This window comes from Pelophylax lessonae (assembly GCF_965119305.1).
Source record: "Pelophylax lessonae genome assembly, chromosome: 11".
In the NCBI taxonomy this organism is placed as follows: Eukaryota; Metazoa; Chordata; class Amphibia; order Anura; family Ranidae; genus Pelophylax; species Pelophylax lessonae.
Window position 1 is genome coordinate 159,405,881 of NC_138778.1, and position 16,732 is coordinate 159,422,612.

General features: G+C 42.9%; 1 protein-coding gene across 4 annotated transcripts in view; it reads left to right on the plus strand.

Moving 5' to 3' along the window:
- THRA (thyroid hormone receptor alpha) overlaps window positions 1-15,409 on the plus strand; it is a 120,831-nt gene extending 105,422 nt beyond the window's left edge. For 3 of the 4 annotated variants that reach the window (XM_082271409.1, XM_082271410.1, XM_082271411.1), the window contains exons 6-8: window positions 2,672-2,818; window positions 4,138-4,396; window positions 13,745-15,409. In XM_082271409.1, coding sequence (XP_082127535.1) covers window positions 2,672-2,818; window positions 4,138-4,396; window positions 13,745-13,995 — 657 coding nt within the window. In that variant the 3' untranslated portion in view covers window positions 13,996-15,409. Of the gene's footprint in view, window positions 1-2,671; window positions 2,819-4,137; window positions 4,480-13,744 lie in introns of those variants that run through there. The other variant, XM_082271412.1, reaches the window with a different exon arrangement.
- The last annotated feature ends 1,323 nt before the right edge of the window (window positions 15,410-16,732 follow it).

Here is a 16,732-nt window from a genome sequence, read left to right on the forward strand (position 1 = left end):
TTCCCATGCTGTCTCCTCTCTCCCTCCTTTCCCTATCACGTGGACAGTACACGCTTACTTTTCCTTGCTGCTCTCCATCCTGGTTGAGCAGCACCCCCTGCTGGATATTTAGCGGATCAGCAGAGGGACCACTAAGGTTTTCTTTTTCATACTGTGAATGAGTACTTTTATTTATACTTAAAGCCAAACTCCAGATTTGCTGCTGTAAAGCAGGGCAGTAAAATAACCCATTTTTCAAAACAATAGAAGTTAATAGGTAATGATCATTATCTTAATTGTATAGTACAGGACACTGGCTGGATATTCATAGACCATGGGTTAAAGGTTGCTACATTCAGGAGATTGAAATATTAATTGCCACCAGTGGATATTATTCATAGTTTATTTGTTGCTGGTAGGTTTCATCCACTGTGTGTTAAAGAATACTATATGGCATTGGTTTACCCAAACTGAAAAGTGCAAAATCGGGTGCAGCTCTGCATAGAAACCAATCAGCTTCCAGATTTTATTGTCAAAGCTTAATTGAACAAACTGAACTTAGAAGCTGATTGGCTATCATGCACAGCTGCACTGGATTTTGCACTCTCCAGTTCCAGTAAATCAACCCCTATGTGTTAAGTTCCATGGCAACAAATAAATTGTGAAATATATTCTATTTGGCATAATGGACTTTTTAAGAGCTTGTACAGACATAAAGGAAGAAGATGCGCATTACAAAACAGATCATTTTGCTGTACAGTCTAAGGATATCACATTCCCCAGAGATACATTAATAAAGAAAAATGTGTTGCATTTTGAAGGACTAAATGTATACCATGCTTTTTGGAAACCTGGATGTGCCAAAATTAGCATATAGTATAAATTATAAATGTTGAATTCTCAGCAGATATAAAATCACTAAAAAAATGAAACAAATGTATTCTATAAAAAATAGTTATATGTAGCGTAAATACAGTTAGGGTATGTTCCTGAATTTTGTTTTGCTTTCAGCCTGACCAGAGCTGACCTTCAGACAAGAATAGGGAGGGGCACCACAAGAAGCCACTCTGTAAACTTTGAACACGCTGACAGGAGGAGAGCGTAGAGTGACAATGACATATCGTGCTGCTGCTTTGAAGCTTGTGTACACCATGTCTGTTGAGATAAGGTTTTCTGTACACCACTGCACATGTATGATGTGAATGGGACACGTAGACATCAGCTGTTTTCTGTATACCTTCTTCACACCATACATGTGCTGTGGTATGCAGAAAAACATAGCTTGGCAAGCCCTTACTATCTATTCTTCAGGCTAGGGTGTGGTGTGGGCCAAGCTGTGCCACTACTGCATTAACGGTCCATGGCATAGCTAGCTGTTTGGCAGGGGTGCCTGGAACACATGACTTAGAGAATTACATATTTTTAGGACAGGAAAGACAACTTCAGGTTTCAGTTATGAATAAAGTTTTTTGCCTGGAGTTCAACTTTGAAATCCAGCTCCACCTTTCACATAAAAATAAAAAAGCAACTTTCATATTTGGGCTAAGAAAGCATTTATTTGGGCTCAAAGAGCAACTGTAATTTTGAGGCACTTTAGCCATTTTATTACATACAGTAAGAACGAGCAATATTGTAACTTGTTTGCAGTCGATACGATAACTAAAGAAAGGTCTCTGCTCCGCCCACCTGCTTGAGTGATTTCTATACTACACCACTGTCAATAGAGATCACAGATTATAATAGGCAGGCTGCCTTCAGCACAAGTCTAGCTTTATTGTAGAAAGCACCTGTTTCCAGAACAGAATCCTGGAAGGCATCTGCATTCCACCATTGGCCATTTGCAATGGGTAATATTTAGCCAGCACATTGCAGGGGGCTGCATTCTATCTGAGTGCACTCCAGCAGGAAAATAATCACTTATGACTCGTAATAGGGAGATATGTGGAGCAGATGCCTTTCTTGTTCATCATCCAGTTACTAGTGGCTGCAGATGAGATGGATGTTACCTTTAGTTGTAGCCTGATCTTTAGTTTTCGTGTTCAGCTCTTTCATCAAAGTAGCAGAAGATGCTCTAAAGCTGTAAAAAAAAAAAAAGGAAAAAAATGTTACATCAACCAATAGGATTATAGATTTTATTTTGTTTTACTTATCAGCTTTTGAAGCATTTGGGAAGAAGGTAGAAGGCTATTGCTGGCCATACACAATTTGGATCTAACAAATTCCTCCATCCATTTACAGCCCAGGTGGCCCAAAATGTCCTGCTGCAGCTATTGTATTCTGACAGCCGCTGCTGGCCAGCTCATTTTTGAACAGCTATGATCTAAATTTTGCTCCTCAACCACCACCAACTGAGCTTGGCAGTATCCTATCAAATGATAACATAAAAAATAAACATAAATCTTGCATTAAGCAAAAACTTTGAAGACAGTGTGACATACACAAACCCCTTAATATTCTGAATAAATGCAGACTTATTTTTTGTTCCTAATACCCTCTGTGTAGTCTGGCTTTGTCCTAGTGATGCAGAATGTGTATGGCAAATGAAAAGAGAATTCATAAGTCCTGATCTCCTTACTTGGTGTGGATCAGTACTCAGAAAATATTGCCAATATGTAATTCTTTCTTGCTTGCATTGTATAATTTTGATTTTATTGCATGGTCTTTTTTTTCCCCTCTTGTCTGCTAACCATAGCCTGAAGACATAGGACAGAATCCGATGGCATCCATGCCAGATAGTGATAAAGTTGACTTGGAAGCATTCAGTGAGTTCACCAAAATAATCACCCCTGCAATCACGCGAGTGGTGGACTTTGCTAAGAAGTTGCCTATGTTCTCAGAGGTGAGTGCTAAAGATAAAACGAATATGCTGTATGTACATGGAGATGTGCAAAAGACAACACAGGATGTGTGCAGCTTCCTGTCACTGCTCAATGGCTATTCCCCCACCCAACCTTGTTGGATTTTAGTAGTAGCTGCCTTTAGCTGAGGAAGTGATACAATGAGAGCTTGATTAGGGTGTATTCATGCCTGCAAATGCACTCGACACCTATATTTTGTAAGTGGAGGTTCCTGGAGATTAGCTTTGGGAGGCTCTGTTAAAGGCAATGGGAGGCTGCCAGCACCTACAGCCAATCATGGTCACACAATCACATGCAAGTGATTGACCCTGGAAGTAGACTGCCTGCAGACAGGGACATTCACTAGCATGTGATCACTGCATTTGTGGTTACATGCGAGTGGCCACGGTTAGCTGTGGGAGTCACCAGCCTCCCATTGCTTTCAATGGAGCTGCCTCCTGCAGCTTATCGCCGGGAATCCCCACTTGGGTTTTTGCATGTAGTTAGTGTAGGTTGCATTTGCAGGTGTGAATGCATCCTTATAGTTTCAAAGGTCACTGTATATTTTGTATATTTTGTCTAGAGATCCTTGATAAATGACATTTAAATATAAAGCCTGTAAAATCACATGTTCCTCAGCCTTCTACTAGGATAGCCAGGATTCACATCACATTTACAGTATAACACAGATCGGGACCATTCCACCAGTCTGGGGGGAAAAAAAAAATGGAAAATTAGAAGTCTCAGCATATATGGTGGTCCCTAGATTTTAACTAATAGGGGGTTCTGCTCTTTTGTGGTATATGTTTAATTGTGGAGTTTTGCATTAGAGATCAGTTAAAGTTCCTATTTACAGTCCTGTACAGCCATTCAATATGATTTTCAAACTTGGAATCATCTTTTTGTTTAGTGAAAAGGGCCCCTGCTCTTCTCTAATAATGCTGGCATAAAAATCAAACACACCCTTGATGTCAAATGTATCCTGACAGACTTGAATTGCTGAGGAAAAGAGGGGACATTTCCGTTAGAACACAGAGTGCACTGGATAGCTTAGTTAAGTTCCGGTGTTATTGGACATACCGCTCAACTGTTATAAGTGAGACAATGAAAATGTACGTTGTTGGTCTGTCTGACAGAACATTTCTTTTACTCCAGTTAGACTTTAAAATGAAATTTCAAATCATTTTTGGAAGAACTATATGAAAGACTTTATTGACGTGAGCCTGTTTTTTTTTTTTTTTTTGTTTCATCGGGCCGACTCCTTCATAGTTACTTTTAGGTTATTCCCAGCTAGTAATGTTACCTATGCTTTTCATTTCAGCTACCCTGTGAAGATCAGATCATCCTGTTGAAAGGATGCTGTATGGAGATCATGTCTCTCCGGGCTGCTGTGCGTTATGATCCAGACAGTGAGACTTTGACATTGAGCGGTGAGATGGCAGTGAAGCGAGAACAGCTGAAGAATGGTGGACTTGGGGTGGTCTCAGATGCTATATTTGACTTAGGAAGATCCTTGTCTGCATTCAATCTGGATGACACGGAAGTGGCTCTGCTGCAGGCTGTCCTGCTCATGTCCTCAGGTGTGTGCAACATCCAGCACAATGTTTTATTTCACTGTCTAGGCATAGGCTTGGACTAGCAACATGGTAATCATGGTGTTTGCCTTGTTGTTCTAAGACTGCTTAAAGTGGAACTTTAGTCAGAGAATTAAGTCCTGCTAGATCACTTTAGGTTGGCCCCCTTTTGCAGGTATAGCTATGTAAAACATTAAAAATAAGTGCCCATACTGTTTAAAATCCAGTAATACACTGTCTTGCCCTTTTCTGCACATGCTCAGTTGAGCTCTATTTTTAGGCACTGTGCCAAATTTGTAGAGGCTAATCTGCAAACAGCCTTAAGATTTACTGCTATTCAGGGGCTCTAGGCTTTAGCAAAATTGCAGTCCCCAGCAAGAAGAAACAGGAACAATGCCGGAGCCAATTTACAGCACACACTGATGTTGGTAACATAATTAATAATGTGGAATGTATGTTTCTTTCTAAAGAACATTATTTTTATGACGTTGTTATGGGTAAAGTTCCACTTTAAACTGAATTGAAGCAGAACTGTGGCCTTATATCTATATGCAATTGTTATAAAAAGTTTTTCTGAACATATGCACAAATGGCTCCCTAAAATGGTGTGCTTTTGCTTTCATTGCTCAGACCCTAGCATCTTTAACATCAAGGAAAAGTGAAAATGGCAAAGATCCCTAACTTTTAAACTATCCCCTACACCAGGGGTCTTCAAACTATGGCCCTCCAGTTGTTCAGGAACTACAATTCCCATCATGCCTAGTCATGTCAGAGTTTTATAATGCCTCATGGGATGTGTAGTTCTGCAACAGCTGGAGGGCCGTAGTTTGAGAATCCCTGCCCTACACCAAGGTTATTGAATTAAAATTCATGGAGGCCAGGTCAATAACATTTCCTTCCAACAGGGATCCAAATCTCATATTTGTGCTAGGATTTAGATCCTTCAAATCACAACCCCTACCCAACAGTGCCCTTGTTACATTAGTGTTCTCAGTCTCCCTTCACATTACTGTTAACACTCCCCCACTTAACATCACAGCCCCCCTTTTTTTCTTTTATCAGTGTCCGCAGTCACATTTTCACATACTGTTTATCACAGACCCCTTTCACATTACAGCATCCCTTTACAGCACAGTCCCCCCCTTTATATCTGTGTTATCAGTCCTTCCTTCACAACATACCCCCTCCTAAATGTAAAAAGAGATCTGGGCTGCAGTAGAGCCACCCAATCACTTTTACAAGACTCATGCATGTTAGCATGTGATAGCAAAAAAGTTAAATATAATAGTATAATTTATTTATTTAATTAAAAGGGGCTGTAAAGGCAGAAGTTTTTTTTGTTTTATCCTAATGCACATTATATGCATTAAGATAAAAAACCTTCTGTGTGCAGCAGTCCCCCTAATACTTACCTGAGCCCATCTCTATCCAGCGATGTCCGGGACTCTCCCTCCTGATTGGCTGAAACACAGCAGTGGCGCCATTGGCTTCCGCTGCTGTCAAAGTCAATCAGAAGAGAGAGGGGGCAGGGCCAAACCGTAGCTCCGTGTCTGAATAGACACACGGAGCTGCAGCTCGGCTCAGGTGCCCCCGTAGCAAGCTGCTTGCTGTGGGGGCACTCAAGAGGAGGGATGGGCCAAGAGCAGGAAAAAGGGACCCAGGAAGACGAGGATCCAGGCAGCCCTGTGCAAATCTACTGCAACAGAGCAAGTAAGTATTACATGTTTGTTTTTTTGGGGGTTTTTTTATTAAAAAAGGAGGCTTTGCAATTACTTAAATCTGCTCCACACATGTGTACACAAACACGGCCATATTTTTATTTTACAGAGCCTCTGCTTTTAAAAACGAACAACAATATTCTGGGTGTTTTAAATTATTTTTATTTAAAAATATGTATTTTACCATGTACAAAATTAAAGAATTGTTCTAGAGAAGTGCTTAAGTTTTTTGTTTTTTTTTTACTATGAAGATTCTATAGTTGCTGCAGAGCCACCAGGGCTCATATTTTTCAGCCTCAGGATCGGCCAATAGCCCTGGAGGCTGTACCAGGACCCCATTTTGTGGAAGACTTGACAAAGACAGGGCCAGCCTGCCCTTGAGAAGTGTACTCTGCATTAGGTGCTCCTCTAGGTACCTATGGTACATCGTGCTAAGTCAGCTACAGAGTGCTTTACGGGTGGCGGGCTGTGCTGCATCCACTGGGGGAAGCCTGCCCCTGAAGACCCTTTTGCAGGGAATGCCTGCCGGTAGGACGAATTCCGTCAGGTATATGCTTGATGCCCTGCATGGGCTACTGTCGCCCTTCCAGACCACGTTTGGTGAGTAAAGCTGGCCATAGATTCTTCTTTTTATTTTTTTTTGTTCAGCCAGAAGTCTAATGATCGACTTCTGTTGAACAGAAACTGCTACACATGGATTGAAATGTGGCTGATTTCCCCTGACCCAGCCACATTTTGATCCATCTATGGCCAGCGTAAAAGGGCTTGCCCCTGCCTTTGTAGAAGCCAGCACACCAAGCGCGTGTTTCCTCACCCCCAATCTGAGGTTACACTGTGAGCTATGAGACTTTAAATTGTGTTGCAGACACTTTGTTATATGCGAATACTAAGGGTTGCGACACGCCTTTTTTTGCACCACAACACTTTTTAAATTTGTTGTGAATGCCTTCTATAGGTTGTGACCTCACCCTCCACAAGTGCTGGGGCACAAGTTGCTATGCATGTACTTCCTCTGCATCTCTGCCAGAGCTTTAGATGGCTCCTTGCAAGGGCTAGGATCAGGGCCAGATCAGGGCAGAGGATAGGGTCAGTTGTTTTTAGGCCAATTTACAGGGGCTCTTAGTTTGTATGACAGTGTAGATGGTGTTAGCAGAGCTGAGGACAGGGTTCAGCAGGGCAGAGAATGGTAGGTCAGCAGGGGAGTGTACTGGGGTCAGCAGGGTGGAGGACAGGGGTCAGCAGGGTAGTGTAGAGGGGTCAGCAGAGCCGAGAATAGCGGTCAACTGAGGCAAAAACAAGGGTCAGCAGGGCAGAGGACAGGGGTCACCGTTGGTTAGATAGAGGACAGGGGTCACTGCTGACAAGGCACTGAGCAGAGCTCTCTTCTCCATCCCTGCACAGTACACAGCCTGAGCACAGGCACCAAGATCTCCTTCTCCCCATAGCACACACTGTAGCTGCATTTCGATTCCCTTACACACAGCTACGGTCTGCACAATGTGTAGCTGGTTACTGCAGCTGAGCTGCCATTTCCCGACCATGGCATTTCACAGGTCAGACCTTCAACACAGTAACCAGGCACACATTGTGCAGATCGTCTGTGTAAAGGAGGTCTTTTCTAACTACAGTGTGTGCGGGGAGGAGGAGATCTTAGTGCCTGTGCTTGCTCATGCTATGTACTGTGCAGGAATGGTAGATGGCCGGCACAGCATCAGGGGTGGTGGGTGTTTTTGGGGTGAAGGGGGGGCACAACTGTAATTTGAGAGGGACGCAGCCCATACCAGCACCCCTCCACTTACAGCCATGGTCAGGGTACCTATTCAGGGGTTAAACCTTCCTCAGAATTGATCTAAAACAGAATTCTCCAGCTACTGTGTCTGAGATTGTGGGCAAAATTGCAGCCATAATAGTGGACACTACCGTACTTCCATGCCCTCTCCTCCAGAGTTAGTCTCTGAATTTCTTGACACTGCAGTTTGTTTCTGCACAGTCATTCAGGGTTGAGGAGAATTAATTTCCTTATCTGTGGTCTTGGTACATATATACTCCTAAAGTAATTAACCTGGTATATCTACAGAGCCCTTCACGGGTTAAGACTTTTCTAGTACTTCATCCAGTCCTATATGGTGATTGGCCCAACCTGCAAGAGGTCTTTGCTCCTCCTAAGCATTTTGTCCAGGGGTTCTTGAAGAAGTGGTCCCTGTTGAGGACATCCCTGTGTTTAAAGAACCAGTAAATAAAAGACTGAAAACCCATTTTTATCCACACTCTGCCCTGCAGCCTGCCATTGCATACATGTCCATCTGCCAGACCTTAGCTATCTGGTCCAAGACTATATGCCAGGATCCTTGATTTATGCTGATGGGTCTTTCTGTTCTCTGGCAACTGGAGCATAAGCCTTTTACCATACTCTTGTGTGGACAGGCTAGTGTATATTATACTGAAGTATCCAGAAGTACCTCCTTTAATACACATGCAAAGGACCCTTTGGCTCAAAGGTTGGTCCGCGGAGCACCCATGCAAGAAACGCCCTATAATAGAGAGCGCCTCTGAAAAATCCCTGAACAACTTCATTAAGTAGGTGACCAAGGAGAAGAGTACTCTCTTGCCCCAAAAAAAAGTCAGTCTTCATCTGTGAGACCCTCTACTTCAGAGATAAATAAAAGTTTTTTTTTGTTTTTCTCAGGTTTCCAGGGCCAAGCCAAAACCTTGTACTTAATTTATTCGTAAGTTCTAGACCTCCAAGCTCTATATGTCTGAAAGAAAGTTATGTTATCCATGAGGTGTCCCTCATGGGGAGTGGAGGGAATGTCTTTTGGCATTTGGGACTATCTGATCCCAGGACACTTCAAACATTCAGAATGCTGTCTCTAGGAGCTACAAACTGGAATTTTGGTCTCCTTCTCCAGCCTGCATCCTTGTTGTCAAACTTATCCACTACCCTGCACAGATTGGCAGACCTGCCCAGTCAGTCATTGCTTCCCTCCATCCGGTAGACCTTCTGGACATCAAAGATGCTTACTGTCCCCTGTCTTCCTAGCTCATTGGTAATACATGCATCTTTCTGTGGGCTTGTAACATCACCAATTTGTTGCCCAGCCCTCGTCCACTGCATCTTGAGTCTTCATCAAGGTATTGGCCCCCTGGTCTTGCTGTGCTTCGCTTTACGGTCATCCCCATAGTGGGATAGCTGAACAACCTTCTTCTGCAGAAACAGGTTGCTCAGGATCTGTCAGCCAATGTCCAGTTGTTTGTTCAAACCCAACAGAGATTCCAGTGAATCCTGAATCTTCAGAAATCATTGGCTGGATTATCTGAACCTTATCTTGGTCACAACTCTGCCCAAGGTTTTCCTCTCCTAGACAAACTCCAATCTCTTTGCTTCCACTTTTGGACTTTGCAGTCCAGGAGCCAACTAATCCACTATTTTTGCATGAAGGTTTTGGGTTTTCTCCTTCAAGGCAGTTCCTTATGCCAAATTTAAATCCAGACCATTGCAACTCAACATTCTGGCCACATGGGAAAAGTGTGCAGTCGCTGGGTCGTCCTGTATGCTTTGAGTGCAAGACCAAGCTTGCCTTGGTAAGGTGGGTCACAGGTTCAACATAGAATTGGGGAAATCCTCCCAATGGTTTGGAAGGTGCTAATGACTGATGCCAGCCCTTCAGGCTGGGGGGCAGTCCTTGGTACCCTCTCGACACTGGGGATTTGGTCTTTGGAGGAAGCCGGGCTCTCCATCTGTATTCTGAAACTCAGGGCAAGTTAGTTATCCCTTTAATGCTGGATCTCTTTCATAATTCAATGAGAAGCAGATCTGATGGTAGCCTGGGTATAACTTCATGTTTGGAGCACTTTATATGAACATTTATGTTTCATCAGAGCACATATGATGGACACCATATTTTGTTGATAACACTTGTTGATTCATGTAATCACTAATTATTTTTGTGCACTTCTGGCGCAGCACGTTTTTTGATTTTTATAACTTCATGTTTCAGCCCTGTCCACCGTACACATTAAAAGTGTACAAAATTGGAAGGCAGACTTCCTCATTTAAAGTCTGGTCTCTGTCAATAATCCCCTTCACCCTGACAAGTTTCAAGACTTCCAGACCTCGGTTGCAGGTGAGGAAAAACAGATATTGATCTCCTGGTACCATCAAGGGTCAATTATTGACATTAGCAGTTTTTTTTTTTCAGGGACCACTTGCTTCCCACTCCTTGGTGAAGTCCTTTCTACAGGAGGTCATTCACATTTTCTCCTTTTCATTCCCCAGTTACTCCGTAGCTCCTGTTCATTTCCACAGTGATCTTAGCCTGGTTTCCGTCAGTACAAAAGCCTATTAGGAATATTCCCCTGTATGTCCTCACTTGCAAGGTTACCTTCCTCATTGCCATCACCTTTGAGTTTCAGAGTTGGTCTCCTTAACCAGTAAAGAACCCTCTCTTGTGCTTCACAAACACAGGGTTGTTTTGATGCCTTTCTTCTTTCCAGAGTGGTTTCTTCTTTTCACCCTAACCAGAAGATTTTTCTACCATCCCTCTGTCCTACTTTTCATCTTAAGGTGGTTTCCCTTCATTGTTTGGGATGGTTGGTTTGGTTTGTGAATTTCTCTAATTTGCAGCCGCCTTTCAACAGTCGGCTCCGTCAGTCTTGAAGGTTCCTGTAAGGCACAGCTTGTTTCTTGTTCCACTATCGCTAGGAGGATTTTACCGTTCATCATCCAAGGTTTTGACCTCAAATGCGAGGTATTCACTTTCCCAGTCAAAGCGCCCTCTACTAGATCATTTAGTGCTTTATGGGCTTTTCAGCACCAGGCATCCTTTTCTCAGACATGTACGTTAAGTTTTACTAGGTGGATTTTCAGGCCTCAGCTGATGACAGCTCTAATTGTGAGGTTATTCAGGTGGCTCTTTAGGCTCTGTTAACCTGTGTGTTTTAGTCAGCCTGTTAGATTTTTATTTCGTTGTGTTTCCCATTACTTAGTTGAATTGATTTTGGACGTTCCAATGTACCTAAATACTGTAGCATAATGTATGATTAAGAAAATAGGACTTTTGACTTACTGCAAAATCCTTTTCTTGGAGTACATTACGGGACACAGAATGAGTATTCAGATACGTTGGGAAATCAATCATCAAGGGGGCACCAGGAGTGCCCAGGCGGCCAGGGAAGTGGCCGAGATTCTTACTTGGGCCAAGGCGCACGTTCCAGCTCTCTCCGCTGTTCACATTCATGGAGTGGAGAACTGGCAGGCGGACTGTCTGAGTCGTCAGTCCTTGGATCAGGGGAAATGGTCCCTGCATCCGGAGGTGTTTCATCTCCTATGTGCCCGGTGGGGGACGCCGGACGTGGATCTGTTCTCGTCTCGATTTATGCCTTCCCTCTGATTCAACTGTTATCCAAGTTCCTCCACAGATTGGCGTTGGAATAGGTGCTAGTGATTCTGGTGGCCCCAGACTGGCCTCGCCGGTCTTGGTACGCGGACCTCATAAGGATGGTCGTCGAGCCTTCCTGGCAGCTGCCTCTGAGGTAAGATCTGCTATCTCAAGGACCGATCTTCCATCCTGCTTTACAGTCTCTGGCTTTAACGGCGTGACTGTTGAGGGCCAGGTGTTGAGAGACAGAGGTCTCTCTGATGCCGAGATTCCTACCTTGTTGAGGGCTCGAAAGGCTACCTCCAGGAAGATTTATCATTGTACCTGGAAGGCGTATATTGCCTGGTGTTAGTCGCAAGGGTTGCATCCTCGTTCCTTTTCGGTGGCAAGTGCCTTGGCTTTCTTGCAGAAAGGTGTGGAGCAACGGTTGGCTTTGGGCACACTTAAAGGTCAGGTTTCGACCTTGGCCATTTACTTTTAGCATCCCTTGGTGACCAATTCCTTGATTCGCACCTTTGTTCAAGGGGTGCGTCATCTGGCTCCTCCAAAGAGGTCCCACTTGCCTCCGTGGGATCTGAATTTGGTTTTCTCTGCTTTGCAACAACCTCCCTTTGAGAATATCTGAGAAGTCTCTCTGCCTGTGTTGTCCCAGAAGGTTGCCTTTCTGGTGGCTATCATCTCTGCCCGCAGGGTGTCTGAGTTGGCGGCGCTGTCTTGCCGTTCGCATTATCTGGTCGTTCATAGGGATAAGGATGTTCTGCGACCCAACCAATCTTTTCTCCATAAGGTGGTGTCTGCTTTCCACCTCAATGAAGGTATTGTGTTGCCTTCGCGTTGTGCGAAGCCCAAGCATCCCAAGGAATTTGCTCTGCATTCACTGGATGTGGTCCGGGCGATCAGGGTTTACCTGTCAGCCACGGAATCTTTTCGGACGTCTGATTACCTGCTTGTCCTTCCTGAGGGACCTCGTAAAGGTTCGGCTGCGTCCGCTGCAACCATTTTCAAATGGATCAAACAGTTGTTCAGGCCTATTCCCTAAAGGGTCAGGTTCCTCCTTTCCCTGTGAGGGCACATTCTACTAGAGACATGAGTGCCTCTTGGGCTTTTCGCCATCAGGCTTCTGTGGCTCAGGTGTGTTAGGCGGCGACCTGGTATTCCGAACACCCTTTTACGAAATTCTACAAGATTGACTTAATGACATCCTCAGATGCTTCCTTTGGCCGCAAGGTTTTGCAAGCTGCTGTTTGCTGAAGAGACTTGGTTTTCTCTTCCTGGGGTGAATTTTCGTTTTTGGGGTTAGCTCCTATTGGTTGAGCTTATGTTGCCCTGTTGGCTACGTTATTTTCTGGCCTTGATGGATCGTTACCCTTTAGTTGGTTGCGTTTCTTCCCACCCCTGATGCCTACACTGCTTTGGGACATCCCATTTGTGAGGAAACTATGTAGTGGCTGCGTCTGTCAGAGGACGTAAGAGAAAATAGAATTTTTGTAAGAACTTACTGTAGAATTTTTTTCTTTGAGTTCTCTGACAGATGCAGCCCCCGCCCCTCTATTTTGGGGTTGGTTGTCTTTTTCCTTCACTGCTTGCTACAAAACTGATTAGTAAGCTGGATGTGTCTGGGGTAATGTCTGAGGGAACAGCCCCTAAGGGTGTGTCTAGTGAAAAGTTTTTTCTAAAAAGTTTCACTGCCTAGTCTACTCCTGTAGGTGGCGCATTACCCATTTGTGATTAAACTATGTCGTGGCTGCGTCTGTCAGAGGACTTAGAGAAAATAATTTTACGGTAAGTTCTTACAAAAATTCTATTTTTTTGCAGGCTTTTTTATTTTAACAGGTTTCTCAGTGTTGTATGGAGACAGGCAGAGTTTGAATTCCTGCAGGGTCTGTAATGACTGGGCTGAGTAAAATATATATTCAAGATTGTAAACAAGGCCACTGTATCATCTGCCCTCTTGTAAATTCTGCATATGAATACATGAGGAGAATCAGCTAAAAAGAAATGGTCATCCTTGTTTCCCGAATTCCTGAGTTACTGACCCATAACAAACAAGTAGACAGTGAAGTCACCTGATATGCATATACTTGGTGTGGATCAGTATAGTGGAATCACCCTGCCACAATTTACCCAAACCAAAGAAATACATTTTTCATTTCAGAGCCTATTTTAGTTTAGGTCTCTCTCATGTAATGTTTTGCAAAAGACTATAGTAAATTGCATTTTGCATTGTTTATTCTAATTGCCATCTCTTTATTCCTTAGACCGAACGGGTTTGATCTGCACAGATAAGATAGAGAAATGTCAGGAGACTTACCTCCTCGCCTTTGAACACTACATAAATCATCGCAAACACAACATTCCCCACTTCTGGCCCAAGCTCCTGATGAAAGTGACTGACTTGCGTATGATTGGAGCCTGTCATGCCAGTCGCTTCCTGCACATGAAGGTTGAGTGCCCAACAGAGCTCTTCCCACCGCTGTTCCTTGAGGTGTTTGAGGACCAGGAAGTCTAAAGGGCAGTGGAGAATGGTAGAGAGAAAAGGGAATTGCTTGGCTCTTTTTCAACCTGCCTTCCCATACAAGGCTCTCATGTCCTGCAAAGGATAAAAGGGAGTGGCTGGACTAGCCCTTCTGAAATCGAAAACTGCCAATGAAAGCCGGCACAAGCCAGAATGGAAGCTCCCAATCTTGACATAATTGTACATCAGATCAACCGTTCTTCAGCCAAGCTCTTGGCTCAACCCGAAGGAAAGAGTATTAGAGTCTCCTTTGCTGTCATTGTTGTGCACCCAACAGTTTTATTCTGGAAGCAATCACCTTTTTTGCATCATTTCTTCTGAAACCAATCTGGTACACTAAGATCCTATCGAATGGAAGTTTCCTCTACAACCATCTAAGTTCACCATGAGTGACATGGTCATTTCAGATATGGGATAGGTACAACATGAGTGAGACTGAAGGTTCTCTTGCTCCCCCCATTAAAAAAAAGTCTGTGTGTATGTATGTGTGTATATAATATATAGAGAGATATATTTGTGTATACACACATATGGTATGTATGGCTGAGAAAAAGAAGATGAGAGCTTCAATAAGCTTGGCCTTGTTAATCTGAGATGTTTTGCAGACTCAGGACCATCAACAGTTGTCATGTCAGCTTCTTCCTTGGCCAAAGCTGTCCTGTCTTATGCAGTGTCAAGCTGCGACGCGAGGTTTCCCCTCGCCTTTCTGTAATACAAGAACTGTCTACTTGTCCCGGTTCTGTGAGCCGAGGATTTGTTACAGAACAGAAAGCATTAACACACTGCCCCATTTGGTGTGGTGTACCTAGAAATATCTGATTATGCTATATATCTATATAGATCTACCAGTGGTGATGACTGTAAAGTTAATTCAGTATAGATCAAGAGCTGCATCTGCTGCCTTGTGCACAAGCAGTAAACATAAAATAAGTTGTTATATCTAAAAGAGCTAAAAAAAAGCTGTACATGTATACAAAAGTATTCACACCTGGAGAGAAATTCACATAGTTGAAGTTACATTTGATTTACATGTGTAATTTACTGTGGGCAGTTAATAATGTTTAATTGTGGAAATACGCTACAGGAAGATAGCTCTGTGTAGGAAATGATCCCCCCAATTAACTGCATTTTTCATTTTCACTATCTTCTATGTCGAAGTCATCCAGGGGGCGCAACTAAAAGCTCTTTTATGTAAATCAACTTGGCATTTTATATTTACTGACCCATTAAGGTTCCCATGGACCTGTGATGGAGGCCTTTAGGATTAGAAACTGGTTGTTCACATACATGTGCTGATATCCTTAAAGTATGCAGTTACTCCATATCTCTATGGTCATTGACACAAACACAGGGAAACTGTGCCCAAGAATACTCAATTTGGCTGTTAGTCATTTTGCTTTTGCCCTGGTGCCCAGATCTTCCTCATTTCATTGTTGCTCAAGGCCTTCATCTGTAGGTATCTTTAGGGACATCTAGCAGAATGGGATTTGCCTTGTGGGTTATCTTTAGCGTTTAAGCTATTACAAGGATAGTTTATAGGAGAATATCATGCAGAGACAAAATGGTAGTTATATGTATATATATGTTGCAAAATCAGATAATATCCCCCAAGTTCTGAAACACCTATGCAGATTGCGTTGGGTCAGTTTGTACTTCCTCTGAATAGAGGAGGCAATTTTTGGAATGTTGAGTTTTCTATGTGTGATGAAAGCATGCCCACGCACAGAATTCCCTCTATGGCACCCTCGGTTATGTGAAAACCACACCCACTTGGGTCGACAAATTGCACCAAAGCCGCCCTTTTGTCACCTCCCTTTCCTTTACACTGTCATGCGGAAAAACAGAGACCCTCACCAGCTAAGCAAACCAAAAATTTTCTAAGAAGCACTTTTTAAAGCGCCATTATTGCATATTTTAACCCTTCTTTTGCTGCTCTCTTGCACCATTCTCTGGATCTTTAGTAATGCGATACTTTGTGGCTTTATGAAGTTCCAGGCCTTATTGTATAGCAAGTGACATCCTTGGCCTAGCCCACTTTTTGGGTTGCTTTGCAAATAGTAGGGGGTAGATCCCCATTGTAATGTAGACTAACTATGCCCAATCCTTTCTTCTTGCACTTTGCAAAAAAGCACTTCTTACCAATGATGATCTCCAATTTATGTTTGAATGTTTTAGTTCTCAAATAAGCTCAACTTTAAAACAAAAAAGCACTTATTTTTTCTTTTGCATCCCATATTTATTTTAGAAATGCTACATGGCTGTAGCTAACTCTGTGGTGCATCTTGAATATGCTTATTGTGGACGTTTTTAGAGAACTCAGCACTAAACTTTAAAAAGGCTGTGTTCTTATAGTTAGCACTTACCAAAAATGTATTTTTCATTGACGAAAAAAAACTTTAAAAATAGTTTTGTTAGAGTGTCTGAATTACTAATGTAGGTAAAGGCGCATCAAGAAAGCAAAACTTTCATATCCCATAGAAACCAATCGAATGACATGTTTGGTCAAATCCGACCAAAAGTCTCTTTATTGTGCTGTATTATCTGCACTATAAATACAGATTCATAGCTGGGTTTTACCTACACTTACAGAGGCCCATAACTAGAAAAAAAAATGTAAAACAGACTCCTAACTTTAAAGGATAAGTTCACCTTTTTAGAAAAATTATAAATGCACATTTTTGCAGGAAAAAAATGTGCATTTATTATTTTTTCCTGCAGGAGCCTGGAAAGC